General features: G+C 55.3%; 4 protein-coding genes across 4 annotated transcripts in view; 2 read left to right on the top strand and 2 right to left on the bottom strand.

Annotated features, from left to right (window-relative positions):
• The window catches only part of DHX57 (DExH-box helicase 57), a 28113-nt gene extending 21409 nt beyond the window's left edge, over window positions 1–6704 (top strand). Inside the window, exons 16-23 of the mRNA XM_049784245.1 lie at window positions 655–931; window positions 2194–2289; window positions 2360–2443; window positions 2616–2750; window positions 3092–3166; window positions 4649–4783; window positions 6018–6218; window positions 6528–6704. Of these exons, the coding sequence (XP_049640202.1) occupies window positions 655–931; window positions 2194–2289; window positions 2360–2443; window positions 2616–2750; window positions 3092–3166; window positions 4649–4783; window positions 6018–6218; window positions 6528–6671 (1147 nt within the window). The 3' untranslated portion in view covers window positions 6672–6704. The remainder of the gene's footprint in view (window positions 1–654; window positions 932–2193; window positions 2290–2359; window positions 2444–2615; window positions 2751–3091; window positions 3167–4648; window positions 4784–6017; window positions 6219–6527) is intronic.
• Window positions 6705–12476: 5772 nt separating this feature from the next.
• Window positions 12477–14093, bottom strand: GEMIN6 (gem nuclear organelle associated protein 6). The gene is made up of 2 exons (XM_049784275.1): window positions 13969–14093; window positions 12477–13346 (listed from the first exon to the last, which is right to left on the bottom strand). The coding sequence occupies exons 1-2, from the start codon at window positions 14091–14093 to the stop codon at window positions 12908–12910; spliced, it is 564 nt and encodes a 187-aa protein (XP_049640232.1). The 3' UTR covers window positions 12477–12907.
• Window positions 14094–15546: 1453 nt separating this feature from the next.
• Window positions 15547–16031, top strand: LOC126023900 (phosphatidylinositol N-acetylglucosaminyltransferase subunit P-like). The gene has a single exon (XM_049784290.1). The coding sequence runs from the start codon at window positions 15575–15577 to the stop codon at window positions 15977–15979; it is 405 nt and encodes a 134-aa protein (XP_049640247.1). The 5' UTR covers window positions 15547–15574; the 3' UTR covers window positions 15980–16031.
• A 6210-nt stretch (window positions 16032–22241) lies between these two features.
• LOC126024320 (tetratricopeptide repeat protein 39B-like) lies at window positions 22242–24084 on the bottom strand. Its single transcript, XM_049784705.1, has one exon. It carries the CDS (start codon window positions 24082–24084, stop codon window positions 22330–22332), a length of 1755 nt encoding a protein of 584 aa, XP_049640662.1. The 3' UTR covers window positions 22242–22329.
• Window positions 24085–26533: the final 2449 nt, after the last annotated feature.

The raw sequence follows: 26533 nt of genomic DNA, 5'->3' as shown, positions 1-26533 counted from the left end.
AGAAATTGTAAGAATTTTGCATTTAAAACAGCTTTTGGGGCCAGGGAATTGGCGCAAGGGTGAAGTGCATGACCTGGAAACCCAGGCTTGGGTGCGGCCCCATATTCCCTGGCACTGCCAGGGGCACCGCTCAGACACTGAGTGGAGGGGGGTCCCCACTCCTGGGTGACCAGTGACCAGCAACACTTTGGGGAGCAGTCACTAAGTACGATGCCGTGCGGGTGAAAGTTCTGGAAGGGGAGGGCAGAGCCCTAGCTGCTAGGGTCAAGCCCAGGCCTCCCTGGCCCACGTCTGCTGTCCCCTCAGGAGCGCTTCCCTGCCCTGAGTTCCAGAAGCGCCTCCGTGTGTGGGGCCTGCCGGCCACCCACTGTGCCTGGCACCAAGGCTGCATGTGGCGGTTCCTCTGACACTGAGCCTCGCACTTCGGGACCTGAACGTGTTGGGCGGTGGCAGCTGGGAGACCGAAGTCACGGTTGTTCTGTCTCAGTGTGTTGTTGGGAGCCCAGCCCCACAGATGTGGCCCAAAAGCCAAAAACAAGCAGCAGTAAGAAAAAGGCCACCCGGAAACTCGGGCATCCCCTTCCTGGCCTCGCTGCCCCTCTGTGGGCTCTGGAAGGACCTGGCTCAGCCACTCATGTGTCCCCCACCCCCCAGGATCAAGAGCCTTAAGATGTTCCAGGCACAAGACTTGCAGTCCGTGCTCTCCCAACTCGTCGAGCCCCCACGCCCCGAGGCTCTCCTCGCTGCTAAGAGCCGCCTGCGGGACCTGGGCGCCCTGACCCCCGAGGAGGAGCTCACGCCACTGGGCTACCACCTGGCCTCGCTGCCCGTGGACGTGCGTGTCGGGAAGCTCATGCTCTTTGGCTGCATCTTCCGCTGCCTCGACCCGGCGCTCACCATCGCCGCCAGCCTGGCCTTCAAGTCCCCTTTTGTGAGTGTCCGGCAGACTCCGTGGGGACCCTGGGCTACCCGTGGGATGTTTGGGACACCATGTGGTGCCTGAGAGAACCGTGTCATCCCTCCCACCTCTCAGACCCTAAAAGGGGTTTTGATCTCTTTTGACTTGATTCCTTGCTCACGTTCAGACCTGTGGGGCTGGGGCCAGAGCGACACAACAGCGGAGTGGGGAGGGTGTTTGCCTCGCATCTGGCTAGCCCAGGTTTGATCGCTGGCATCCCGTAGGGTTTGAGTTGCCCCAAGCATGCCAGGAGTAACCCCTGAGCATAGCCAGATGTGGCCCAAAACCAAAATTAATAAAAATCAAAAATCAGGGGCCGGAGAGATAGCATAGTGAGAGGGCATTTGCCTTGCATGCAGCCGATCCAGGACGAATAGTAGTTCGAATCCTGGCATTCTTTATGGTCCCCCATGCCTGCCAGGAGCGATTTCTGAGCAGAGCCAGGAGTAATCCCTGAGCGCCACTAAGTATGACCCAAAGAACAAGACAAAAATCAAAAACCACGGGCTGGTGAGGTGGCGCTAGAGGTAAGGTGTCTGCCTTGCAAGCACTAGCCAAGGAAGGACCACGGTTCGATCCCCCGGTATCCCATACAGTCCTCCCAAGCCAGGGGCAATTTCTGAGCACTTAGCTAGGAGTAACCCCTGAGCATCAAACGAAAAACCAAAAAAAAAAAAGTCAAAAACCAGAGACACACACAGACTTTAGGTCTTGGGTGGAGCACTCACTCATAGTGAAAGGCTCACAGGCCAGAGAGCAGCTCCTAGTTTTGAGCCTCGGCACCCCCTAGGGTTCTCTGAGCACCAGCAGGAATGACGCTTCAATGCAGAGCCAGAAATAAGTCTTGAGCGTCGCCAGACACAGCCCCAAAACATACAACCAGAGAGTGGCTGTCGTGTGGTCTAGGCCTGAACGGTCCCAGGGTGAGCAAGAGGACAACAGGGAGGTTGCTGACCTTGTACCAGGCCTGGAGTCCATCCCGGCCTCCGTGAGCCTGCCAGAAGTGATTCCTGAGAGCAGAGCCAGGAGTCATCCTCAGCAACACCGGGTGTGGCCCAAAAAACGAAGCCAACCAGCTGAGTGGCCGCGGAGTTCCTGGGGGACAACGCAGCCCGGGAGGACAAGTTGGTGTAGTGTTCCCACAGGCGCCTTCTCCCTGATCAGCCAAAGGAAGGCGGGTCCCCCTGGGAGCCCCAACCCGGTTCACTTCACTTAGCCTGGCTCCCTTCACTTAGGTGTCTCCGTGGGATAAGAAGGAGGAAGCCAACCAGAAGAAGCTGGAGTTCGCCTCGGCCAACAGCGACTACCTGGCCCTCCTGCAGGCGTACAGGGTAAGGGCCGGCCTGGGCCAGGCGCCCTGGGGTGGCCGAGCGGACCAGGCCTCACTCCCAACTCTGGCAGGGCTGGCAGCACAGCTGGAGGAACGGAGTGTCTGCGAGATACAGCTACTGCCGGGAGAACTTCCTGTCGGGCCGGGTGCTCCAGGTGAGTCCCCGAGACCTCTCCTTGCCCTGTGGGACACCGAGACCTAATGTTATTCTTTGGCGCAGGAGCGATGATGGCGCAGTGGGGAGGGCATTGGCATTGGGGGGCTGACACCCTCACGGCCCTCCGTTTCCTGGCTGACCTGAGGGCCGCCCGCCTCCCCTCCTCCCAGGAAATAGCCAGCCTCAAGCGGCAGTTCACGGAGCTGCTGTCGGACATCGGCTTTGTGAGGGAGGGTCTACGGGCACGTGAGATAGAGAAGAAGGCTCTGGCCGGAGACGGCATACTGGAAGCCACCGGAGAGGAGGTGAGGTGGGGAGGGGAGGGAGGGGAGCAGAGCCAGCCAAGGACAGGGACATCTCTTCATCTTCCCGTTATCCCACAGTCAGATCCGCTCCTGTCCCAAGAGTCCCTCGGTGACCATCACTTCTGTGTTAGTGCTAGTCACGTTCGTTCTGCATTTCATTTTCACACTGGGGCCGGGAACAATAGCAGGCTTGCCTTGCACACGGCCAACCCGGGTTCAATCTCCTCCATCCTATAGGGTCCCCCGAGCCTGCTAGGAGTGATCCCTGAACACAATCAGGAGTAGCCCCTGAGCACCACTGGACCGGGTGTGGCCCCAAAAATGAAAACTTTCACTCGCAGGCAAACTCCAACGCCGAGAACCCCAAGTTGATATCGGCCATTCTGTGTGCTGCCCTGTACCCCAACGTCGTGCAGGTAATGCCTCCCCTGCCCATTCCTCTGTGTTTGGAGCTCGGGTACTTGCCCGCACAGCTCACATCTTATAGGCACCATTCCCATGGCCGGTCACCAAGCCCCCTCAGTTCCGCCCTCTCCAGAGAGTCACGCTACACATATGCATGACTACATAAGAACCACTTCCTGAACTTCCTTAAGAAAATGTATTTTGAGGGCCAGAGCTGTAGCACGGCGGGTAGGGTTATTGGTCTTGCCGACAGTCGAATTGGGTTCAGTCCCCAGCATCCCAAATGGTCACTGAGCATGCCAGGAGTGATTCCTGAGTACACCCTGAGTGCCACCAGATGGGGCCCAAAAGCAAAAAAAAAAGCCTGTTTCAGAGCTGAGCTATGACAGTCCAGCAGGGGGGGGCATTGGCCTTGCATACACCTGACCCGGGTTCCACCACTGGTTTACCATATGGTGCCTGAGCACTAGCAGGGAGATTCCTGAGCACAGAGCCAGGAGTACCCCCTTGAGTATCATTGGGTGTGGCCCCAAAAATCAGAGGCTCCCGGGCTGGAGAGATAGCATGGAGGTAAGGATGGTGGTTCGAATCCTGGCATCCCATATGGTAGAGCCAGGAGTATAATCCCTGAGCACTGCCGAGTCTGACCCAAAAGCCAAAAAAAAGGAATTTATTTTAAATATCTCTATGGGGGAGCCAGAGGGATAGCATGGAGGTAGCACATTTGCCTTGCATGCATGGTTCGAATCCCAACATCCCATATGGTCCCCTGAGACTGCCAGGAGCAATTTCTGAGCGTAGAGCCAGGAGGAACCCCTAAGCACTGCCAGGTGTTGTGACCTAAAAAAAAAAAATCAGAGGCTCCCAAGAGACAGCACAGCAGGTAAAGAGAGGCACGTGTCCAGCCCCTCAGATGGTCCCCCACAGGCCACCAGAAGGGATTTCTGAGCACAGAGCCAGGAGTCAGCCCTGAGCAGCGCCCGCTGGGCCCAGTCCCTAAGCCCTGTCTTAGCCCTTTTGTTTTTACTTCCGGTCCAAGCACACAGTCCTAGAGGCTTAGTTCCTCTTTCTACATGTAAATCCAGCAGAGGAGATTAGTACTTCGATGAGTCCAGTCAGGAGAGAATCTGCCTGTTCTAACAAGTCGTCTTGCAGTGCGCAGGCGTGTTTGCGGCACGTGCTTTTTCTGTTTCTCTAGAAGGGAATCAGTGGTTTCGGGGTTTTCCCATTGTGTCTGTAAAGCCACGTTGGGTTGTTGGCAGGTTTGGCAGCCGCCTCCCACGGGTGCCAGCCCCGCCTGCAGCTCTGAATGCACCCAGCCTCGGTGCTGAGCACAGACCCGGCCCTTCTGGGGGAGGTGGAAGCAAGGGGCAATGGAGGATGGAGGGTAGCGGTTGGGAGGGGTCCCCCATTCTCATCCCCCAGGGACACAGAGGAGGCCTGTGTCCTAAGCGGAGAGCCTGTCATGGGCTTGTGCTGTGCCTCTGGTTCAGGTGAAAGGCGCGGAAGGAAAGTTCCAGAAAACCAGTCGGGGTAGCAGGAAGACGCAGTCCAAGTCAGAGGAGCTGAAGTTCGTCACCAAGAACGATGGCTTTGTGTACATCCACCCGTCGTCGGTGAACTATCAGGTTCGAGTCGGAAAGGGGGTCCCTGAGCCACACGGTCCCCCGAGCACTTCCCTCCATTCCTGTGTCTGGCGCCCCCGGAAGCTCTGAGGTGAGAGGTTGGCTCCAGAGCACAGAATGAAAGGAAGAGGCCAGGCCACCACACCCTCCACACGACACCCCTGCCTAAGGGGACCCCCACACCCACACCACTGATGCCTCTGGCTCAGTGTTGTTCTACCTATGACTTCCAGCCCATCCTGACCCTGCGTCCTCAGAAGTCACCACCCCAGGGGCTGGAGCAGTACAGTTGTAGGGTGTTTGTCTTGCACGAGGATGACCCACACAGACCTGGGTTCTATCCCCAGCATCCCATATGGTCCCCTGAGCTCGTCAGGAGCGATTTCTGAGCCAAGCCAGGAGTAACCCCTGAGCGCTGCTGGGTGTGGCCCAAAAACCAAAAAAAAGTCACCCCAGGGTCCCCCCCCCCCATATTCAGAGACCTGCCTCCTGGATTCACCCTGTAGCCAGCAGGCCGGGCTGGGCTTTGCTGCAGAAATGCCTGGGGTAGGACACACACACACACGTACAGACACCCTCCCCTGATCCCCATTGGGGTCGGTCTTTTCTCACCGTATTCATGCATCTGTCCTGGGGCTACTCCTGGTCGTGCTGGGATTGAGTCTGGACCTGCAACCCAGCCCAGCAAGCCCAGTTCCTCCTGGGCAGTGACCCCTACTGGGGTCACACGAGGACACTTCTGGGTGCTCTACCAGTTCGTCATGTTTCTCATAGCCCCCTCCCACATGCAGCCCCTAGCGACCCTCGGGTCTGCCAGACTCCACAGCTTTGGGCTCCTGCCAGGGACTGGCCCGCTGCCCGTGCCCACCTGTCCCCAGTCATGTCCCAGAACTGACAGGAGTGCCAGCCGGGGCCTGTGCCGACCAGGAGCATCCCCACAGCTGATGGAGGGGATGTGCAGGTGGGAGTGGGGGACTTGTTTATGCGTGGTGCCTTTGAAACAGCTGCAGGGTCTGGAGTGAGCCCAGGTTCAGGCCCACACCCCTATGGCCCCCAAGGACTGTCAGGTGCCACAGTAACCAGACCACAGCATCAAGCAACATTTGGCGATGAGCTGAGGAGTGAGAAGGCCTGGGAGGAAGTGGGGGGCACCCTGGATGCTGCAGGTAGAGAAGGATCGGTAGAAGCAGGCAGGCGATGGTCTCACACACCCCCCCCCCCCATGCACCGCACCCAGGTCCGGCACTTCGACAGCCCCTACCTGGTGTACCACGAGATGGTGAAGACGAGCCGCGTGTTCATCCGTGACTGCAGCATGGTGTCCGTGTACCCGCTGCTGCTGCTTGGGGGCGGCCAGGTCAGCGTCCGACTGCACAAGGGCGAGTTCCTGGTCTCGCTGGACAACGGCTGGATCTCCTTCTCGGCAGCCTCCAAACAGGTGAGGTGGCCACAGGCCTGGTGGGGGTGGGGGTGTCCCATCACAGCTTCAGGCTCCCTGCAGCACAGGATGGAGGGACACAGCGGAGGAGCCGCACCAGGCACTGATCCGCTGGGTTCCACAAGCGCCATCACCACCAAGACATCCAGGCCGCTGCACCGCGCAGATGTTGGCCTGAGGCTCTTTGGGCCGGGCCCCTGGAGCTCAGTCCCGGACGGTCACTCTGTGGGACGTGCAGGGCCTGGTCACCGGGGGACAGTCTCTCGCCCACACAACCCGTGACTCTGGTAACCCTGGTTCTCGTCCCAGGTGGCTGAGCTGGTCCGGGAGCTGCGCGGGGAGCTCGACCAGCTCCTGCAGGACAAAATCAAGACCCCGAGCATGGACCTGAGCACCTGTCCCCGGGGCTCCCGCATCATCAGCACCATCGTCAAGCTTGTCACCACCCAGTGAACTCCACTGCGGCCCACCAGCCTGTCCTTCCTGATAACTATCCCAGGAATGTTTCCATCGTGGTCACTGTGGTGGGTCTAGATCAATCTCCTGCTCAATCTTTATAGCCACGAGACAGCGATGTGAGGAAAAGAACGTGGGCCTGTCCAAAAGGCCCAACCGAGAGAAAGAAAAACCAAGAACAAATCATGTGAACGAGAAAAGTGAAAATCTAGCTGTGGAAGCCGGAAGTAGAGCACAGTGGGGAGGGCACTTGGCATAGCATGAGACTGACCAGGGTTCAGTCCTGGCACCCTCTGATCTCCTGGGCACTGCTGGGTGTGGCCCCAAAAGAAAAGAAAAAAAAAAAGACAAAAAAAATCATTTGGGCTTTCGCTACTGAGTAAACTTGATTTTTGAGGGATTTGGGTTTTGGTTAAAGACCAGCCTAAACAGTGAATCGACGGGGCCAGCTGGGGGCAGCTTGCCTTGCCCGCATTCATGAGGCCGAGAGCACACAAGCACCACCACAGCGTTAAAATAGAATGACTGGGAGCAAAAGGGTTAAGCACATGCTTCATCTGCAGGAGGCCTACGTTCTGCCCCTGCGTCCCTAAGTCCTGCCAGATGTGACCTCAAAACCCAACAACTTTGTATATATAAAAATTGGTCTTTTTTTTTTTTTTTTTTTTTTTTTTTTTTTTTTTTTTTTTGGTTTTTGGGCCACACCCTGTGACGCTCAGGGGTTACTGCTGGCTATGCGCTCAGAAGTTGCTCCTGGCTTCTTGGGGGACCATATGGGATGCCGGGGGATCGAACCGCGGTCCATCCTAGGCTAGCGCAGGCAAGGCAGGCACCTTACCTCCAGCGCCACCGCCCGGCCCCTAAAAATTGGTCTTGATGGGGCCTGAGCAGTGGCACTCGTGGTAAGGCGTCTGCCTTGCGAGCACTAACCTAGGATGCACTGTGGTTCAATCTCCCGGTGTCCCATATGGTCCCCCAAGCCAGGGACAATTTCTCTCTCTTTTTTTTTGGTTTTTGGGTCACACCCATCAGCGCTCAGGGTTCCTCCTGGCTCTACGATCAGAAATCTCAGAAATCGCTCCTGGCAGGCTCAGGGGACCATCTGGGATGCTGGGATTCGAACCACCGACCTTCTGCTTGCAAGGCAAACACCCTACCTCCATGCTATCTCTCCAGCCTCAGAGTCAACCAGCTTTATCCCAAGGCCCCGTCCGCCATGTGCATTTCCTCACATGGCTTCTCTGCTCAGTTTATTCCAAGCAGCTTCTTCTAAGCTGCTCCTCCTCTGGCTCTCTGCCTCTTTCTCTCAGGAGCTCTGTCTCCCCTTCAGCTGCTCTCCATGCTTTCATACTGCTCCTTCCCCCAGCCAGCACCTTTTATTTTTTATTACAAGACCCCTCCCAGTTATTCTGATCATTCAGGTGAGATAAACAGGGAGTGGGGGATGCCCACAGGCCCCTCCCTAGGGATTCTCACTTCCTATTTCCCCATCCCCCTAGAGCTGGGCTGTGTCTGGGCAAAACTGGCTCAGTGGCCAGAAAAGTGGCAGGTGGGTGGGCAGCCTCTTCTGCAAGGCCCCTCCTAAGACCGCTGCTTCTCCCCAACTTGGATGTGTGAGCGTTCCCTTTGCCCCCAGGCAGATTCCACTTGGCCAGAAAGACTCCACATTGGGTGACGTGTCTCAAGTTTGTCTCATCCCCGCTGCAGGGCCGGGATTATGCTGTTGGCTACACAGCCCACCCCCTGCACCCTCGGGCAGCCTTGCAGTGTCACTGGAGGGTGCAGACACTCCAGTCCAGAGTGATGAGCCTACCTGCTTGAACCCTAGCACAGCAGGGAGGCTTCAGCCAAGTGTGCAGGCAGTCCCTCCCTCATCCGTAGTCATCACTTGGATGACACAGCAGAGCTCTGCCTCGGTTCACCCACTGATCTGAGATGGGGGACCTTGCAGGGAAAGGGAGAAAAAGCAGCCTGAGCCCCTGAAAACGGGCTTGATTATTATCTGGTGCTGCAAGTCCAATGCTGTTGTGTATGTAAACTTTTTATGGAATTATGTTACTAACCCTACCCGATCGGTGATTGTGCCTTACCCTAGGGTGTGACCAGGCATTCTGCCCCCACCCTAGGTTGGTACCTGATTCTGCTTCCGCCATTGGGTGGTACCTGACTCTGGGGGATAAAAACAAGGGTCTGTGGAAGGCGGGGGCTTTTGGCTGGAACTGATGCTGAGGCTTTGGACTTCAGTCTTGTCCACCGAATAAAGCTAATATTTCCACAAGCCTGACTGTCTGCGAACTGTTTACTCGCCGTTTCACCTCAGAACCGCCGGCTGAACAGGGTGACAGACGCGTGCTCCGAGCTGGAGGAGAAAGGCCTCATCCTCCGTCCCTCCATCCCTCCATCAGTCAACCTCTTCAGGGGCTGACTTGCAACACAATGCAAGGCCTCACGGTGAGGCTGTTACTACTCAGCCACCAAGCTGCGTTCCAGCCCCTAGAGCTTCCGCGGCTGCAGAGAAGGGTACAGCCTGATGCCCTCTCCCAAGGCACTAACGGCCACTAATGATGATGGGTCAGTGCTAGAACACGGAGAGGGTGGGAACTTTGGACTGCAAAACCCAAACCTCACCCGACAGCAGAACTTTGTCTTGTGGGTGGTCCCATCTAGCCTGACCACAAAGCAGCGCTCCATCCCAGGGAGCGGTTTTCCAGCCCCCAGCAGATTCCGAAAGCTCTCAAAGGTTAAAGGGAAAAAAATCACAAAGCTAGGGCTGGAAAGATAGCATGGAGGTAGGGCATTTACCTTACATGCAGGACGGTGGTTCGAATCCCGGCATCCCATATAGTCCCCCAAGCCTGCCAGGAGCGATTTCTGAGTGTAGAGCCAGAATGACCCCCCAAAAAAAAGTAAAAAAAAAAATCACAAAGCTGGGGCTGGAGAGAGCATTTGCCTTTCATGTAGAAGGACAGTGGTTCAAATCCCGACATCCCATATGGTCCCTGAGCCTGCCAGGAGCGATTTCTGAGCGTAGAGCCAGGAGTGACACCTGAGCACAACCAGGTATGACCCAAAAACCAAAAAAAATCACAAAGCCGAGGCCAGAGTGATAATACAGCGGTTAGAGGTGCCTTGCATGCTGCTGACCAGGTTCTATTCCAGGCATCTCATACGGTCTCCTGATTTCTGAGTGCAGAGACAAGAATAACTCCTGGGCACCACCACTGTGCTCCAAAGACACACACACACACACACACACACACACACACACACCACAAAAGCCAAGTAAAAGGCCCAAAGTCCACTAGGGCTTGGGCACTTGCTGTACTCCTGGGCTTCCCCAGTGCCTGGCACTGACCACTGAGGACCCCAACATGAGACCCGAAAAACAGACCAAAAGGAATCAGAGTAATGAGGCCCTGATGTGTTTGGGAAGGAACAGGTTCAGCTGCCACGTGTTTGCTGGAAAGAGAACGTGTGGCCTGGTGAGCAGCACATTGGGTTAGTGTTGGGGCAAATGGTCCGCCATGGTGGTACTGGGGACAGTGTCAATAAAGGCCCTTATGATAAGTGTGCTGGGCGCTCCACACCGCATCCAGCCTGGCACTGCTTGGGCAGGAGACTAAGCCCAGCACGGCCAGCTGTGGCCTCCTCCCCAGTCACTGGGCAGTTTCCGGAGCGTGGCCGTGACCTGCACACAGAGGCAGCTTTAATCTTCCTTCTGGTTGGGCGCCAGAGGACGTAGGGAGGGCTCTCTTGGTTGCACACAGCCAACTTAGGTTTGCCCCGGCATCCCATGTGGTCCCTTGAGCCCTTCAACAGTGAGCCCTGAGAACCACCTGGCATGGCCCCAGCCAGAAAAGCCACTTCCTTCCTGCATGTGGAACCTCAACTCTAATCTACAGTTTCAGTGTGGCAACGTGACCACTGCAGATCACAAATATGAGGCTCTGAGTTCCAGGTGTGGCCTTTGAAAATAGTGATTATTCGGGGCCAGAGCGATAACACAGATAAGGCGTTTGCCTTGCACACAGTTGATCTAGGGTGAACCTGGGCTCGATTCCCCAGCAAACCATATTGTCCCCTGAGCCAGAAGCGACTTCTGAGCGCAGAGCCAGGAGTAACCCCTGAGCATCACAGGGTGTGACCTGTGGTGTACCCTAAGACCCACCCATTTCTGGGAGGGGTCTTAACCGGATAATAGGTGTGACCCTACCTGCAAGACCTCCCATTCCTGGGAGGGGTCGGGGAAAAAGTTAGATAAGCCTGGGACGAAAGGGATTCGGCCCCTTTTGCCTTTTGCCGTTTCTCTCTTGGCCCGGCTTGGCTTCCTGGCTTTTGAATCTTTGGGCCGCATGGAGCCCAAAGGGAAGATGGCTAACAGGAGATAAGATGCAGGGCTAGCAAAATATAGCTGAATGCTTAAAAGGTTAACATAGGCCACACACCTGTGGTGGCAAGGGCATGAATAAAGATGATTCTTCCTGATGGCCTGCGTGTGAGTGAGTCTTGATTACGCCGACTACCTGGGCCTGGAACTTGCCAGCTGGATGGGGGATGAAGCCACGTGGCTGGGGCCTAAGCACAAAGGCCTCCATCCACCGCCATCCAGCCCCATCGTTAATTATTTTATGCTACAGTGACCCAAAAAGGAAAAGAAAGAAAATAGTGATGATTCATAGCTGGTTTTCATCTTCAAGCATTAAAGGCTGGAGAATGGAGACTAAAAGGAGAAAAATTTTTTTAAATAAAAGGGGAAAAGTTACTGAAAAAGCTAGTGAGACAGCAGGAGACATCACCTATGCCTTCCCTGGAAACAAGGGGCAAGCATGTCCTTTGAACCATCTTTCTCAAAAGCTACTCCAGGCCAGGCAGTGAGCCCAGCACCACACCAGCAAGAGACTACAAACATTTCCCGGTGTGGCTCCAAAGCAAACACATAGTAATAAAACAAACTCATCTTTTATTAATTAGCTAGAGTAAACCTCCTGGATCTTGGTCAATGTGCTAGAACAAACAAGAGGGGCCAGGGAGATAGAACAGCAGGGAGGGTGTTGCCTTGTGTGTGGCCAAGCCAGGTTCAATTCCCAGCATTTCACAGCGACTGGAGCACAGCCAGGAGAAACTCCTGAGCATCGCTGGAGGCGAAGAGCCACTGGTTCAGAAACATCCATCCTGGCCCCAGGATGGATCTCCTGAAAGACTAGTCCAAGTCTCCACAAACACTATCCAGGGCACTGCTGCTACTGCTGCAATCTTCATTCACTCGGTCCTGGTGGTAACAGAGGAACAGCCAGAGGCTTGGGTCCCGATCATGCGGCCTTAACAAGGGGTACAACAGGGGCCAGCATGATGGCGCTAGAGGTAAGGTGCCTGTCATGCCTGCGCTAGCCTAGGACAGACTGCAGTTCGATTCCCCGGAGTCCCATATGGCCCCCCAAACCAGGAGTGACTTCTGAGCGCATAGCCAGAAGTAATCCCTGAGCATCACCGGGTGTGGCCCAAAGACAAAAAACAAAAAACAAAAAAACAAACAAGAAAAACAAGGGGTACAGCAGACCAGATGGGTCCCCCGAGTCTGAACTGAACTGACCTCTCCTTGGACACCAGGGACCGAGTTCTAACTCTAGGGAATCCCTAGGTCACTTTAGACATCTTCCTGGACAGAGCCCCACACTAGCCATCACACGCCATCTAGAGAGCCCACACAGGGAATGGGGAGCCCCGTGGTTACCTCTGCTCTTTCTGCAGTCTTCCTGTAGGGCTAGCAGTGGTGCAGTGCCCCGGAAAATAAAGTAGCCCCCGCGCCAGGTGAGGATCGAATTTCCCCCCACGCAAGTAAAGCCAGTCTCTACAAGGGACTTTTTCTAAGATTTTATATGGAATCTTGTGCATTTTTTCTAACAACATTTTTTTTAACAAAAACGTAAAAATAAGCTTAAAATAAGATCAAAAAAATATAAGATTCTCGGCGGCTGGACAGATAAGTACAATGAGTAGGGCCCTGGCCTCGCACATTTTGGAACTGGGTTCGAGCATGTGCAGAGCCAGGAAGGAAGAGCCCTGAGCACTGCCAGGGATGGTCCAAAAAGAAAGATGATCTCGATATCCCCGGGCTAGTTTTATTCCGTGTGGTGCCGCTGGTATTTATGCAACTCACTTCTTCCTTTTGGGTGGGGTGCTCCCCCAGCGGTGGCCAGTGTGGGTCAGTGTCTTGACCACCAGGCCAACCAGGGCTAGGGTTTTCCGGGGGCGGAAAGGTCGGCGCACAGCTCTTGGTCAGCCTCGCCAGGCGGCTGCCAGGAGCGGCGGATGAGGTCCTGGATGCGCGACAGGATGATCTCGTTGGCACAGCTGCAGTCCTCCGGGCGGTAGGGCGGCTCGACGGTCAGGGCCCCCGCCACGCAGAGCCTGGAGGGCGCGTCTCCCAGCTCAGCGACGGGCACGTGGTTCTTCTCCAGCCACGTCTTCAAGCTGCCCTTCCTCTTCTCCAGGAGCTCGGGGCTGTAGGCCTCGGAGAAGTCGGGCGACTCGAACAAGCGCGCCAGCGTCTCCTGCTCTCTCCCGTCCCCGTCCAGCTCGGCCTCCGTGTCAGCTGTCACCGACCGCACGGCGTGGCCCATGATGCCTGTCACGGACAGGCTGCCATCCTCGAGGAAGGTGACCAGGACGATGCTGTGGAAGGAAAGCGAGTTCGGAGCTGAGTTGCAGAAGGAAAACCTTCAGGGATAGGAACAGAGAACCACAGGAGGAAGGGAAGGGAGTGGGGGCCAGGGGTGAGGCCCAGCAGGCCTCTGGGGGAGCAGGGGGACCTCGGGCTGGGGAGATGCAAAGGCCTTGCACGCTGGACACCACCCAGCGTGGATGCCCAAGCGCCGCAGGGAGCCCACGCCCACCCCAGGAGACAGAAAACAAGCAAGACTCAAAGAAGAAGCTTTTCAAAACTGGACAAGGTTCTCCCCTATTCAATTAGCGTCTGGTAGAAACAGACAAGTGGGGCCCGGAGAGATAGCGCGGCGGCGTCTGCCTCGCAAGCAGCGATCCAGGACCAAAGGTGATCGGTTCGAATCCCGGCGTCCCACAGGGTCCCCCGTGCCTGCCAGGAGCTGTTTCTGAGCAGACAGCCAGGAGGAACCCCTGAGCACCGCCGGGTGTGGCCCAAAAACAAAACAAAACAAAACAAAAAAAAAACAAAACAAAAATAAAGGGATTCGACTTGATCTGATCCTATTGGATTTTCATAGTTCGATTTGACTGGACACGACCCGGCTTCATCCAAGCCGACTTGGTCGCTCACCTGGCGGACACGGGGTCGGTGGTGAGCACCCAGCCCCGGTACTCGCGCCCGCCGGCCGACACGCGCACCGCGCGCCGCGTCCACTCCTGCCACTGCAGCGGGCCCCGGTCCGCCCACTCGCCCATGGCCGCCGGGAGCGGGGAGCGGGGAGCGGGGAGCGGGGCTCGAACCAGCTGCAGCGCCGCCTCCTCACTTCCGGGCCCCGCCGGCCTCCGCTCCGCCTTCCGGGGTCGGTCCCGGGCGCGTGAGTGACGTCACGTCCGGGCCCCAGCGGCCGCCGCTCCGCCGTTCCGCCGTTCCGGGTCGGTCCCGGAAGCCCGCGGGTCGAGCGTCACTTCCGGAATCCAGCGCGCCGCCCCCCCGCTCCGTCGCTCTGCGTAGACACCTTACGCCTTAAGCCTCGTCCTTCCGGCATCTGGGGAACTTGATTAAAAAACAAAAACACCTTCGGTCCCAGCAGGCTTTGCGCCGCACCACTTCCGGTCTCCAGTGGGCTCTTCCGGAGGGAGTGCTGGCGGCTTCGGTCCCAGCGGGCTTTGCGCGCTCCGTCACTTCCGGCCCCCACGGGGCGCTTCCGTCGGCAGGTCCCGGCGAGTCTGCGTCACTTCCGGCGCCAGCGCTCCGTCCCGGTGCCCGCCTTCGCGCGGCCAAAGCCAGGCGCCTCGTTCGCGGGGACCTTCGAGCCTGCCGGCGGGCGCAGCGCGGGTCGCGGAGCGTGGCGGGGCCCGAGAGCTTGGCGCCGCTTGCCGCCCCGGGCAGGGCCGTGGGCAGAGCGCCTTCTGTGCGCTGTCGATGCGTGATGACTCAGGAGCGTTTGTTTGCTTGTGCTAATTCGTGTGACTTGTTGACAGTCGTGTGTTGATTTCTCGTTTTTGTCGGGAGTCGTTCGGGAAAAGCCGGCTTCTGAGTGGCGGAGGGGCAGCGCACGGGGCAGGGCCCACCTGGTTCCCCCCGGCATCACCCAGGCTCCCCCGAACCCTGGCGGTAGTGGCCGGGAAGCCAAGGAAGGAAGTCGGGGCCGAGGTGGCCGAGCCTCGCTCCTCGACGGACGAACTGCAGAGGGGCCTGGCTGGCCGGTGGCGCCTCGGCGTCGAAACTGACAGTCGGTCAGGCCGGGCTCCGGGCTCTCCCGACCTCTCTCCCCGCGGCGGCTTCCGTGAGTCCTGAGGCCGGTGTCATTCACGGCCACCGGAGCCAGCCCGGCCACAGTCTTTGGAGCTCATCCCGCCCCAGCCTGCGGGGTTTATTGGGAATGACTTCCTAGCACCCCTCCCTGCGACCTGACACTCATCGAAGGAGCGGCTGGCTGGTTGTTTTTGTTTGTTTTGTTTTGGGGCCACACCCGGCGGTGCTCAGGGGTCACTCCTGGCTGTCTGCTCAGAAATAGCTCCTGGCAGGCACGGGGACCCTATGGGACACCTGGATGCGAACCAACCACCTTGGGTCCAGGATCGGCTGCTTGCGAGGCAAACGCCGCTGTGCTATCTCTCCGGGCCCCGTTAGTCGCTTTTATACTTTGCTGCGGCTCTAGAAGTACGACGCCAAGTGTCCGTGTTCAAAATCGCGTCCAGGCGATTGTCCGAAGCCCCAGGGAAGAGAGGAGACGATGGTGGGGAATTCACCTTCGCCATTGCCAGAGAGAGCGATTTATGGCTTTGTGCTTTTCTTAAGCTCCCAGTTTGGCTTCATGCTCTACCTCGTGTGGGCTTTCGTGCCTGATTCTTGGCTGCACTACGTCGGACTGACCTACTGGCCTCAAAAATACTGGGCCGTGGCTCTGCCCATCTATCTCCTCATCACCGTGGTAATCGGCTACGTTCTCTTGTTCGGAATGAATATGATGAGCACCGCACCCCTCAACTCCATCAACACCATCACAGATAACTATGCTGAAAAACAGCAGCAGAAGAGATACCAGGAAGAGGCCATCCCAGCACTGAGAGACGTGCCCATCAGTGATGTGAACCAAATGTTCTTCCTCGCTGCCACAGACACGTACACCAAACACTGATCTGTGCGTAGGACCAAATACTTCTTTTCTGTACCGACACCATAATTATGGCATAATGAAATAAAAACACTGCATTATATGCAAAAAAAAAGTGCTTTCATAATAAAATATCCCGTTTAAGATAGCTACAGGGCCAGAGAGATAGGACAGAGAAAGGTAAGGTGCTTTGGCCTTCATTGTGGCTGGCTCAGGTTTAATGCCCAGGTTCAAACCTTGAGTTTAACCAGGTGTGGCCAAAAAAAAAAAAAAAACAAAACAAAAAACAAAAATAGCTACAGCCTGGCGCAGAATACAGGAGATAGACACATCCCTCCCAGTGGACCAGACCGGCACTGTCAAGTCATGACTGAACACAGGCAAACCCAAAAACGAATTAGGACACTGGAGAGAAGACAGTGGGAAGGGCACTTGCTTTGAACAACTCTGACCTGGCCAGGTTCAGTCCCCAACATCCCTTATGGCTCTGGAGCACGGCCAACAGTGACCTCTAAGTCCAGAGCCAGATGTGCCCCAAAACCCCAGTGCTAAAGTCATTTGCATCCTAAACCAACCAACCACTAACTTTCTTTTCCGTGGGTGTGTAACTACAAGCTCAGCAGTGCCCTTCCCTTTCCCGCCCTCCCTCTAGACATCTAACTGAATCTTAGGGTGTTTTATTTTTTAGCCACACCCTAGCTCTGCACTAGGAATCACGCCATGGCGGTTCTCAGGAGACCATATGTGGTGTCAATGGCAAGCGCCCTCCCTGCTGCTCTGTGGCTCCCACCCTCCTGACTGAACATTTATTCCCAGTATGTACAAAGCATGAAGCCCTTGTCTTAGCCGCACTCTCAGAAAGGCCTCCCGACCCAGCTGCCTCTTCCTTTCCCCTCACCCCCACAATCGATATCCTCATGCCTTCGATTCCCTTCCTTAACAATCTTTTCTCCCTCTCTTCCTCCTTCCAGATGATTTGGGGTGCATTTCTTTGGTTTTTTGCTCCTCCAGAGGGAGTATTTAAGGCTACCTGGCTATACCTAGGGGCCACCCCTGACTGTGTTTGGGAAACCAACCATATGCAGTGCTGAGTAGCCTTCTGTATTCTAGCCCCTGGAGCTATCTCCCCAACCTGTAGTAGCTAAAGGTGATCACCTCAAGGCTGATGCCTTTTTTCAGGCTCATTCTGACTGAAGCAGCACAGCTAAAAAATTAGTCTCTACTCTCTGAACACAATTTCTCTTGGGGAGGTGCACACCCGCTCAGGGCTGTATTCCTGACTGCACTAAGAAATTACTCCTTTGGGGCCGGAGAGATAGCATGGAGGTAAGGCGTTTGCCTTTCATGCAGAAGGTCGGTGGTTCGAATCCCGGCATCCCAGATGGTCCCCCGAGCCTGCCAGGAGTGATATCTGAGCGTGGAGCCAGAAGGAACCCCAGAAGGAACACTGCCGGGTGTGACCCAAAAAAACAAACAAAAAAAGAAATTACTCCTAGTGGTGTTCAAGGGACCATAACGATCGAACCCTCATCAACTACATGCAAGGCAAAAGCCCTTCCATACTCTTTCCAGTCCGTCTGGTCACCTCTATTACCAGAAAACAACTGTTTTAAGTTGTTTTCGTGGTGATGGTAAAGCCCCTTTCCTTTGTTCCTGTGCCTTTTCCAAGTGAATCCAGGGGCCGGAGAGATAGCATGGAGGTAGGGCATTTGCTTTGCATGCAGAAGGTTGTTGGTTTGAATCCCAATCCCGGCATCCCATAGGGTCCCCTGAGCCTGCCAGGAGCAATTTCTGAGCATAGAGCCAGGAGTGACCCCTGAGCGCTTCTGGGTGCGACCCAAAAGCCAAAAAAAACAAAAATAAAAACAATAAAAAAACTGAGGTGGGGCTGGGAAAGGGTGTTTCCAGAGCAAACTTTTTTTTTTTTAAAGTGGCGCTCAGGGGTCATTCCTGGCAGGCTCGGGGAACCATATGGGATCCTGGGGGATTGAACCCAGGCCCATCTGGGTCGGCCACATGCAAAGTAAATGCACCTACCACTGTGCTCCACCACCCAGCTCCACCTTGAGCAACTCTTTTTTTTTTATTTTGGTTTATCGGCCACACCCGGTGACGATCAGTGGTTACTCCTGGCTATATGTTCAGAAATTGCTCCTAGCCTAGCATGAGCAAGGCAGGTGCGTTATCGCTTGCGCCACTGCTCCAGCCCCACCAGAGCAACTTTCTGGAAGGAGATCCACTTTTAAGGAAGTAGCTTCTCCAAATCAGTTTTATCCTCCGTCCTGCACTGTCCAAGAGATTGATTTCCTTTCAGAAAGGAAAGACTGGGGCTGGAGTGATAGCACAGTGGTAGATGTTTGCCTTGTTCATAGCAGACCCAGTTAAATTCCCAGCATCTGAGAAATCACTACGGCGGGCTTGGGGACCATATGGGGTGCTGGGTATTGAACCTGAGTGGGTAGCAAGCGAGGCAAATGCCCTACCCACTGTCTTAGCACTCTGGCCCCTTCCAGGAGTAACTTCTGAGCTCAGCCAGGAGTAACCCCTTATCGCTTGCCCAATTAGCCCAGAAAAAAAACAAACGAAAATGTTGGGCATAACTTGTGAACTCTATAGACTCAGCACATGTCAAACTTGAATTTGTAAGGGTTAGGGAGAGGGTGTCAGGGGTTTGGGGGCTTGCCTTGCATGTGGCTGATCCCAGCACTGTGTATGGTCTCCCAAGCACCACCAGGAGTGATTCCTGAGCAGAGCCAACCTTGCTAGGCACGACGCAAGGCCCCCTTCTCTGTCTGGCAAAACTAAAAAGCCAGGAAACCTCATGCCAGACTTAAGGTGCCTGCCTTCACCTTGCTGACGAGTAAGGCCTGTTTAAGCAGCACTGTCGCTAGTCATTGCCTTCCCAGCACCCTCAGGAGGGAGCCCCAGAGTTATTATCTTTAAGGCTGGAAGGCTCCCTCCCCTCCACACAGCAGGAGTTCCGCACTTGTTTAATCGTTAACAAAATTGCCGTCTCCGGGGACAAAAGACAAAACTGTAACTTAGACGGAGATTTACTGATATCACAAGTGATGAAAATAACTTCAAAACAAAAAATTAAATGAGGCCGGAGCAATAGCACAATAGATAGGCCCATGGCCGACCCAGATTCAATCCTCGGTATCCTATATGAGTCCCCGAACCCGCCAGGAGTGATTTCTGATCACAGAGCCAGGAGTGCTCAGAATAACCAGAGTGCTGCAAGGTGTGGCCAAAAGAAAAAAAAAAAAAGAAAGAAAAAGAAAAATGGGGCAAATTTAGATTGTCAAAATAGATAAGAGACCTTTTCTTTATTCAAGAAAGCAATGTAAAATCAGTATCTCTCGGGGCGGAGAGATAGCATGGAGGTAAGCCGTCTGCCTTTCATGCAGGAGGTCATTGGTTCGAATCCCGGTGTCCCATATGGTCCCCCGTGCCAGCCAGGAGCAATTTCTGAGCCTGGAGTCAGGAATAACCCCTGAGCACTGCCAGGTGTGACCCAAAACCACACACACACAAAAAAAAAAAAAAAATCAGTATTTCTCTTCTGGTTGCAATGAATGAGTTAACTCCATTCACAACCGTTGTGTTATAGAACCAGTAACCAGTTACTTATTTCTAGCTGAGGCCGCTGAGACCACAATTAGAGGCAGATCTGCGGTGTGACTCCAGCCCGACCTGCCTTCTTGGCCCCTCGAAGCAAATGGCATAGATGACTCAGCACATTCACCTACAAGCTTTGTTTCAGTGTGTTTTGATCTTTTTGGTTTGGTTTTGGTTTGGTTGTGGGCACACCAAGTGTTCAAGGCTGACTCTGGCTCTGAGATCACTCCTCGAAGGCCTCAGGGACCCACATGGGGAGCTGAGGACTAAGCTGGGTTCATACTGTATAAGGCAAGCACTTTGCCGGCTGTGTTCTGTCTCTGACCCCCACATCATTGTTTTGATAAAATATTAAAGGCTGTTTTCCTTTTAACAACAGAGTTGGAGAGGGAGGCCTGAAGTTAAAACACTTGCCTCTGGGGCCTGAGAGATAGCTTGGAGGTAGAGTGTTTTGCCCTTCATGCAGAAGGTCATTGGCTCAATCCCTGCCTCCCATATGGTCCCCTGAGCCTGCCAGGAGCGATTTCTGAGCATAGAACCAGGAGGAACCCCTGAGCACTGCCATGTGTGACCCAAAAACCAAAAAACAAAAACAAAACTTGCCTCCTATGATGCTGTAGCAAAATCAGTAGTTTGAATCCCTATAATGGCACCATACACGGTTCCCCAATACTGCTGGGCATGGCCCAGAGCACTGCCTGGTGCACCGGCTCAACACCCCCACCCCCACCCCCAAAAGAGAACTAAATAAAATATATACAGGACACTACGGTTTCCGAACAGGACGTTCCTTGATTACTTGCTGATGTTTGCAATATCTAATCAACTATTACAATATTTTTCTTTTTTTCCCCCCCTGGTTTTGGGCCATGCCTGGTGGTACATAACATGCACTCAGCCCATTCAGTCATCAGCGCAGCCTCAAAGTCTTTGGGGGTCCACACTCAGCAGTGCTCAGGGCTTACTCTTGATTCTACCCTCAGAGATGATTCATGGCAGTGCTGGGGATCAAACCTGGGCCAGCTGCATGCGAGGCAAGTGTCCTACCTGCTGTGCTATCTCTCCAGATCCAGGAAAAGATTTTTCTTTGGTTTGGGGAAGCACCTGGAGATGCTCAGGCTTTCCTCCTGACCCTGCACACTCAAGAATTTCTCTCACCAAAAAAAAAAAAAAAAAAGAATTTCTCTCACAATACTTGGTGGACTTTATGAGATTCCGGGATCGAATCTGGGTCGGCCACTTGAAAGTCAAGTGCCCTTCCCACTCACAATACTATTGCCTCAGCCCCCAAAAGAGATTTTTATCTGGGCTGACCATAGAGCTAGCTCAGCAGCAGAGCAGAGAAGCAGCACATCTGAAGCGCAGGTTCCAACACTGGTACCATCAGACAAAGGGGGATGGGATGGATGGGGGCCGGAGAGATAGCATGGAGGTAAGGCGTTTGCCTTGCATGCAGAAGGATGGTGTTCAAATCCCGGGCATCCCATAGGGTCCCCTGAACCGGCCAGGAGCGATTTCTGAGCATAGAGCTGGGAGTAACCCCTGAGCGCTGCCGGGTGTGACCCAAAAAAGGGGGGAGAAATGGGGGGGAAGCTAGGAAAATGTTTTTGTAACAGAAAGGAGAGTCTTCACAATGAACTGTATTTGATTTTTTTTTTTTGGTCAAATATGAATTAGGGAGCGGAATGAGAGCACAGCCATAGGGTGTTTGCCTTGCATGTGGCTGACTCGTGAAGGACCCAGGTTTCATCCCAGCATCCAATATGGTTCCCTGAGCCTGCCAGGATTGTTTTCTGAGTGCAGAGGCAGGAGTAATCCCTGAATACCACTGGGTTTGGCCCAAAAGCCCCCCTCCCCCCCAAAAAAAAAGAAAATAGCGGGCCCGGAGAGATAGCACAGTGGCGTTTGCCTTGCAAGCAGCCGATCCAGGACCAAAGGTGGTTGGTTCGAATCCCGGTGTCCCATATGGTCCCCCGAGCCATGCCAGGAGCTGTTTCTGAGCAGATACCAGGAGTGACCCCTGAGCATCGCCGGGTGTGGAAAGAAAGAAAGGAAGGAAGGAAGGAAGGAAGGAAGGAAGGAAGGAAGGAAGGAAGGAAGGAAGAAGGAAGGAAGGAAGGAAGGAAGAAGGAAGGAAGGAAGGAAGGAAGGAAGGAAGGAAGGAAGGAAGGAAGGAAGGAAGAAAGAAAGAAAGAAAGAAAGAAAGAAAGAAAGAAAGAAGAAAGAAAGAAAGAAGATGAAAGAAAGAAAAAGAAAAGAAAAGAAAAGAAAGAAAGACCAGAGCAATGCCAGAGTGAGGAGGGTGTTTGCCTTGCACACGGCCAACCTGGGTTTGATTCCTGGCATCCCATATCTAGTAAACTAGATGTCCCCTGAGCACAGTCAAGAGTGTGTCCTGGACACAGAGTCAAGAGTAACCCTTGAACATCTTCGGGTGTGGCCCTAGACCAAAAAGAAAAAATGCACAGCTGGGAAAATGGTCTCAGAGATAATGGATGCATTGGTAACAGAGAGGAGTCTACAATGGACAGAATCGGTCTTTTTTGTCAAGGACACAGACCTCCCTCCACCGCTAGTTTTGGCCAGGCCGCTTTATCAGAAGGGATAGGGATGGAGGCAGCAGTTGGCCACAGCTTGGATGCTCAGGGTGTGTCTTGCCTTGAGTTCTGCGACCCAGAAATTCCCGTCACAGCCTGGCTCGCGGTAGATCCCTTGGCTCACAACGAACAGAACCAGACTGACATGGTGCCGAGTCACAACTCCTTGTAGATCTGCTCGAAAGCGACGTGCGCCCTGAACTGCAGCTGGCTTTCCATGGAGTAGTCCCTGTAGTTCTTGATGTTGTCTAGGCTTTTGGCCGCGTTGGCGTAGTCCCCCTTGAGGTAGTAGAGGACCCCCAGTTCGTAGTGGGTGTAGGGCACCAGGTAGTGGTCGTGCTTCAGCAGCTTCTCCCTCTGCAGGACGCAGTTGAAGTAGTGCTCCGCCATCAGGTACCTGCCCAGGTGCTTCAGGCACAGGCCTTTGAGCAGAAAGAGCAAGGTGACGTCGTCGGCCCAGTACTCGGCGTTGGCGCTGGCGTGTCCCCGCAGGAGGTCCTCGCCCTTGTCGATGACGGCCAGCCAGTGGGCGATGAGGTCCAGCTTCTTGCTCATGACGCGGAAGCCGCTCCAGGCGTAGATGAGCTCCAGCATGGGCTGGGCCGGGTACCAGCCCGTCGTGGCCCCGTAGCGCTGGCCCTTCTCGGCGATGAACTTCTCGATGGGCACCGACGTCCCGAACACCTTGATCCGCAGGGAGGCCACCTGCAGGAAGAGCGAGCTGGCGTCCTCGCCGACCAGCCTGGCGAAGTCGGCGGGCAGCAGGGCCAGGAGCGCGGCCTTGCTGTACACGTAGACGGCCCGGGACCAGCGCGAGTGGCGGGCCAGCAGGCGCGCGTAGTGGAAGGCCTGGCGCCAGTTCTGCAGGAACACGGAGCACCACATGAGCTCCCAGTAGCAGAGGTGGTGCACCTGCGTCCACTCGCTCTGGACGAACACGCACTCGTGCAGCCGGAGCCGGGCCTCGGCCAGCTGGCCGGCCAGCACGCAGAAGCGCGCCCGGAAGAACTTGAGCAGCACGCAGTTGGGGAAGCGCCGGCAGGACGCGCGCAGGAGGCGCTCCACGGCCGCGTCGGGCGCCCGCTCCGGCCCGAGGGCCACGTCCACGTAGCCGTGGTAGAAGAGCAGCAGCAGGGCGCTGAGGACGCTGCTGAGGTGGGGCTCGGCGGCGCTCTGGCCGAGCAGCTGCAGGCCGGCCTCGCGGTCGCCGGCCTGGCCCGACACGCTGAGCAGCCGCAGGGTCTTGGGCGGCACGAGGGGCAGCAGCAGGTTGAACAGCCCGAGCCCGAACTGGACGCCCCCCGCCAGGTGCCGGAAGGTCTCGCTGCGGGGCGCGGGCATCTGCGCCAGCGCGCGCTGGCAGTCCCTGAGGATCTGGTAGCTGGAGCCGATGGCCAGCCCGCCGCGCAGGTAGCTCAGCAGGCTGTCGTCCTGGATGAAGCTGGCGGCCGACTTGAGGAGGAGGCTCTCGGCGTAGCACAGCTCGGCGTGCAGCTCCTCCTCCCGCAGGCTCACCAGGCGGCCGAAGCTCGCGCGGGACCGCCGGCGGAAGCGGCCGCAGGTGCGCAGCGCCGACTTGGCGGCCAGGAGGCCGGCCTCGATGTCCTGCGGCTCCAGCGTCAGCGCGGCCTTGACCACCATCAGGACGCTGTGCATGAGCGCGTGGTACAGGCTGCTCTGGGACCAGGGGTAGATGAGCCTCAGGGCCTCGGAGAAGCGGTTGTTGAGGAACAGGTACAAGCCCGTGGTGCACTCCTCCAGGGAGGCCAGCAGGCTCATGGTCGGGGCCGCCGGGATGACCTCGAAGGCGTCTTGGAACTGCTCGTCCTTCTCCTGCTCTTGGCCGCTGAGCGGGAGCAGGGCGAGGTCTTGGCTCTCCCCGTCGCTCTTCAGTCCCGCGAGGGGGGCCATCGCTGCGGCCTGTCTGTCCGTGCTGCTGTCCAGGGTCCTAGAGGCGCTGCCTGGGGATGGCCTCACCTGGTGGACAGACAGACGGGCGGAGGGAGGGCGTGGGTCGCTGGCATCCGACCAGTTCAAGTTAGCGGGAAGGAACCTGAAGACAGGCTCCTTGGGAGCACTCTGAGGGGCCGGAGCCGTAGCACTGGGCTGTGGGGCCTACCTTGTTCGCAGCCAACCCAGGTGACCCCGGGCATCCCAAACTGCAGGAATGATCTCTGAGCACAGAGTCAGAAATAAACTGAGAGCACAGCTGGGTGTTACCCAGTCCCCCACACCAATACAAACAGAAGTTCTTTCCTTTTTTTTTTTTTTTTTTTGTTGGTTTTTTTGGTTTTTAGGCCACACCGGCGGTGCTCAGGGGTTCCTCCTGGCTGTCTGCTCAGAAATAGCTCCTGGCAGGCGCGGGGGGAACCTATGGGACACCGGGATTCGAACCAACCACCTTTGGTCCTGGATCGGCTGCTTGCAAGGCAAACGCCGCTGTGCTATCTCTCCGGGCCCAGTTTCTTTCCATTTTTTAATTTTCCAGTCCTGGGGCTGGAGCGACAGCATTGCAAGTAGAGAGTTTGCCTTGCACGCAGCTGGCCCAGGTTTCATCCCCAGCATTCCACATGGGCCCCTGAGTCTGCCAGGAGTGATTTCTGAGCTCTGACTCAGGAGTAACCAGAGTGCCACCAGGTGTGACGTCCAAACAAAAACAAGAAAACTTTCCAGTCCACATCTGGAGGTGCTCAAGGCTTAGTTCTAGGGTTTTGTTTCTTTATTGGGAGTCACACCTGGTGATGGCACCGCATTCGGGGATCTCTCCTGGTGGGACGGGTACGAGGATCAAACCTGGGTCAGCTGCATGCAAGACAAGCAGCCTCTCTGCTATACAATCACTCCGATCCCATCGACTCTGGATTTTAATATTAAAAGGAGGGAATCTCAAGTATTTACAGGGGTTCGGTGTTAGCTAGCATGGCATTAGCCAATGCAGGTTTGCAGGGATCAATACCTGACATCCATATGTTTCCCGAACACTGCTAGGAGTGATGCCTGAGTGCAGTCAGAGCAAGCCCTGAGCACAGCTGAGCAGGACGAAAAACAAACAAAAATGGAAGGGTTGTCAAACAGGGAAATAACCAAAAAAGGGAAGAGAAACACTAGAGCAAAGGGAACCGATTCTTACAGCAGGCAGAGCAGGGCGGGACTACTGGACATGTTGGCTGCGTTCTTCTTCCTTTCTCCCCTCAAGGCTCCATTGGTCTCAGGGCCTGTGCAAGGTAGTCGCTGTGCACTGAAAAGGTAAGTTCAAACACACTGATTTAGCTCAGGAGGGAAAGCCCCTCCGCCCCGCAGGAAAATTCTTTTCTGGGCAGCAGCAATAGTCATCAGATCCCCAAGAACTGGAGAAAATGGAAGTGTGTGGAGTTTATTTCCTTCCCTCCAGTCTCTGGTAGTAATGAGATTAGTAACCAGAGTCCATGGAACCCCTCTTCCCCATCCAAACTCGCTGGAATTTGATCTCTTCTGAAATTCCCTAGTCTGTGGGCACTGCCAGTCAATGTCCTGCATACTCTGGCCCTGTTTCTTGGGCTGTTTCTTTCGCGTTTTTCTCTCGTGTGTTTATTTTGCGGTTTTGAGGCCCCAGTCGGGGTGACCAGAGCCTATCCCTGGCTCTGTGCCCAGGAGTGACCCTGGGTGGTGGGTGGTGCCTGGGCTGAACCAGGGTCAGATGCTTTACCCGCTGTCCCACCTCTCCAGCATCGCCCACTTTTAGGAACCAATCTAACCAGTTGATAGGCACCTATTTTTTTGTTTGTTTGGGGGCCACCCCCGGTAATGCTCAGTTTTTTCCTAGCTCTGCACTCAAGAATCATTCCTGGTGCTTGGGGAACCATATGAAGTACAGGTCAGCTGCATGCAGGGCAAGCACACTCACAGCCCCTGCCCTATCTATTTAATACCCACCCCTGACCTCTGCTGGTGTGGCCCCAAAGCAAAAATTCCCATTTTCCTAGCATTGTAGAACTCTACTGAGGTTAGACTGATCTTTCTTTTCTTTTTTCTTTTTGTTTTGGGCCACCAGGGGTTCCTCCTGGCTCTACACTCAGAAATTGCTCCTGGCAGGTTCAGGGGACCATATGGGATGCTGGAATCGAACCCAGATTTCTCCCTGGCTCGGCCACTGTGCAAGGTAAATGCCCTACCAGTGTGCTCTCATCTCAGCCCCTGATCTTTTTATTTTTTTTTCTTTTGTGGGGTAATATCGCATGGTACTCAGGTCTTACTTCTTTGCTCGGTGCTCAGGATCACTCCTGATGGGGCTCGGGGGACCATCCATGTGTGGGGGGACCAACCTGGGTAAGCTAGCTGCATGCAAGGCAAATGCTCTTCTCATATCCCTGACCTGGCCCTG

This window comes from Suncus etruscus, chromosome 12 (assembly GCF_024139225.1).
Source record: "Suncus etruscus isolate mSunEtr1 chromosome 12, mSunEtr1.pri.cur, whole genome shotgun sequence".
NCBI classification, from domain to species: Eukaryota; Metazoa; Chordata; class Mammalia; order Eulipotyphla; family Soricidae; genus Suncus; species Suncus etruscus.
The sequence above is the reverse complement of the archived record's forward strand: the minus strand, read 5'-3'. Positions and strand labels throughout refer to the sequence as shown.

Bases quoted from the DNA above. Each gene is read 5' to 3' on its own strand.
- GEMIN6 (XM_049784275.1), bottom strand. From the start codon at position 14,093: ATGGGCGAGTGGGCGGACCGGGGCCCGCTGCAGTGGCAGGAGTGGACG. The intron at 13,347-13,968 runs GTGAGCGACCAA...TTCCTTCCACAG, and splicing joins ACCGACCCCGTGTCCGCCAG to CATCGTCCTGGTCACCTTCC.
- LOC126023900 (XM_049784290.1), top strand. From the start codon at position 15,575: ATGGTGGGGAATTCACCTTCGCCATTGCCAGAGAGAGCGATTTATGGC.
- LOC126024320 (XM_049784705.1), bottom strand. From the start codon at position 24,084: ATGGCCCCCCTCGCGGGACTGAAGAGCGACGGGGAGAGCCAAGACCTC.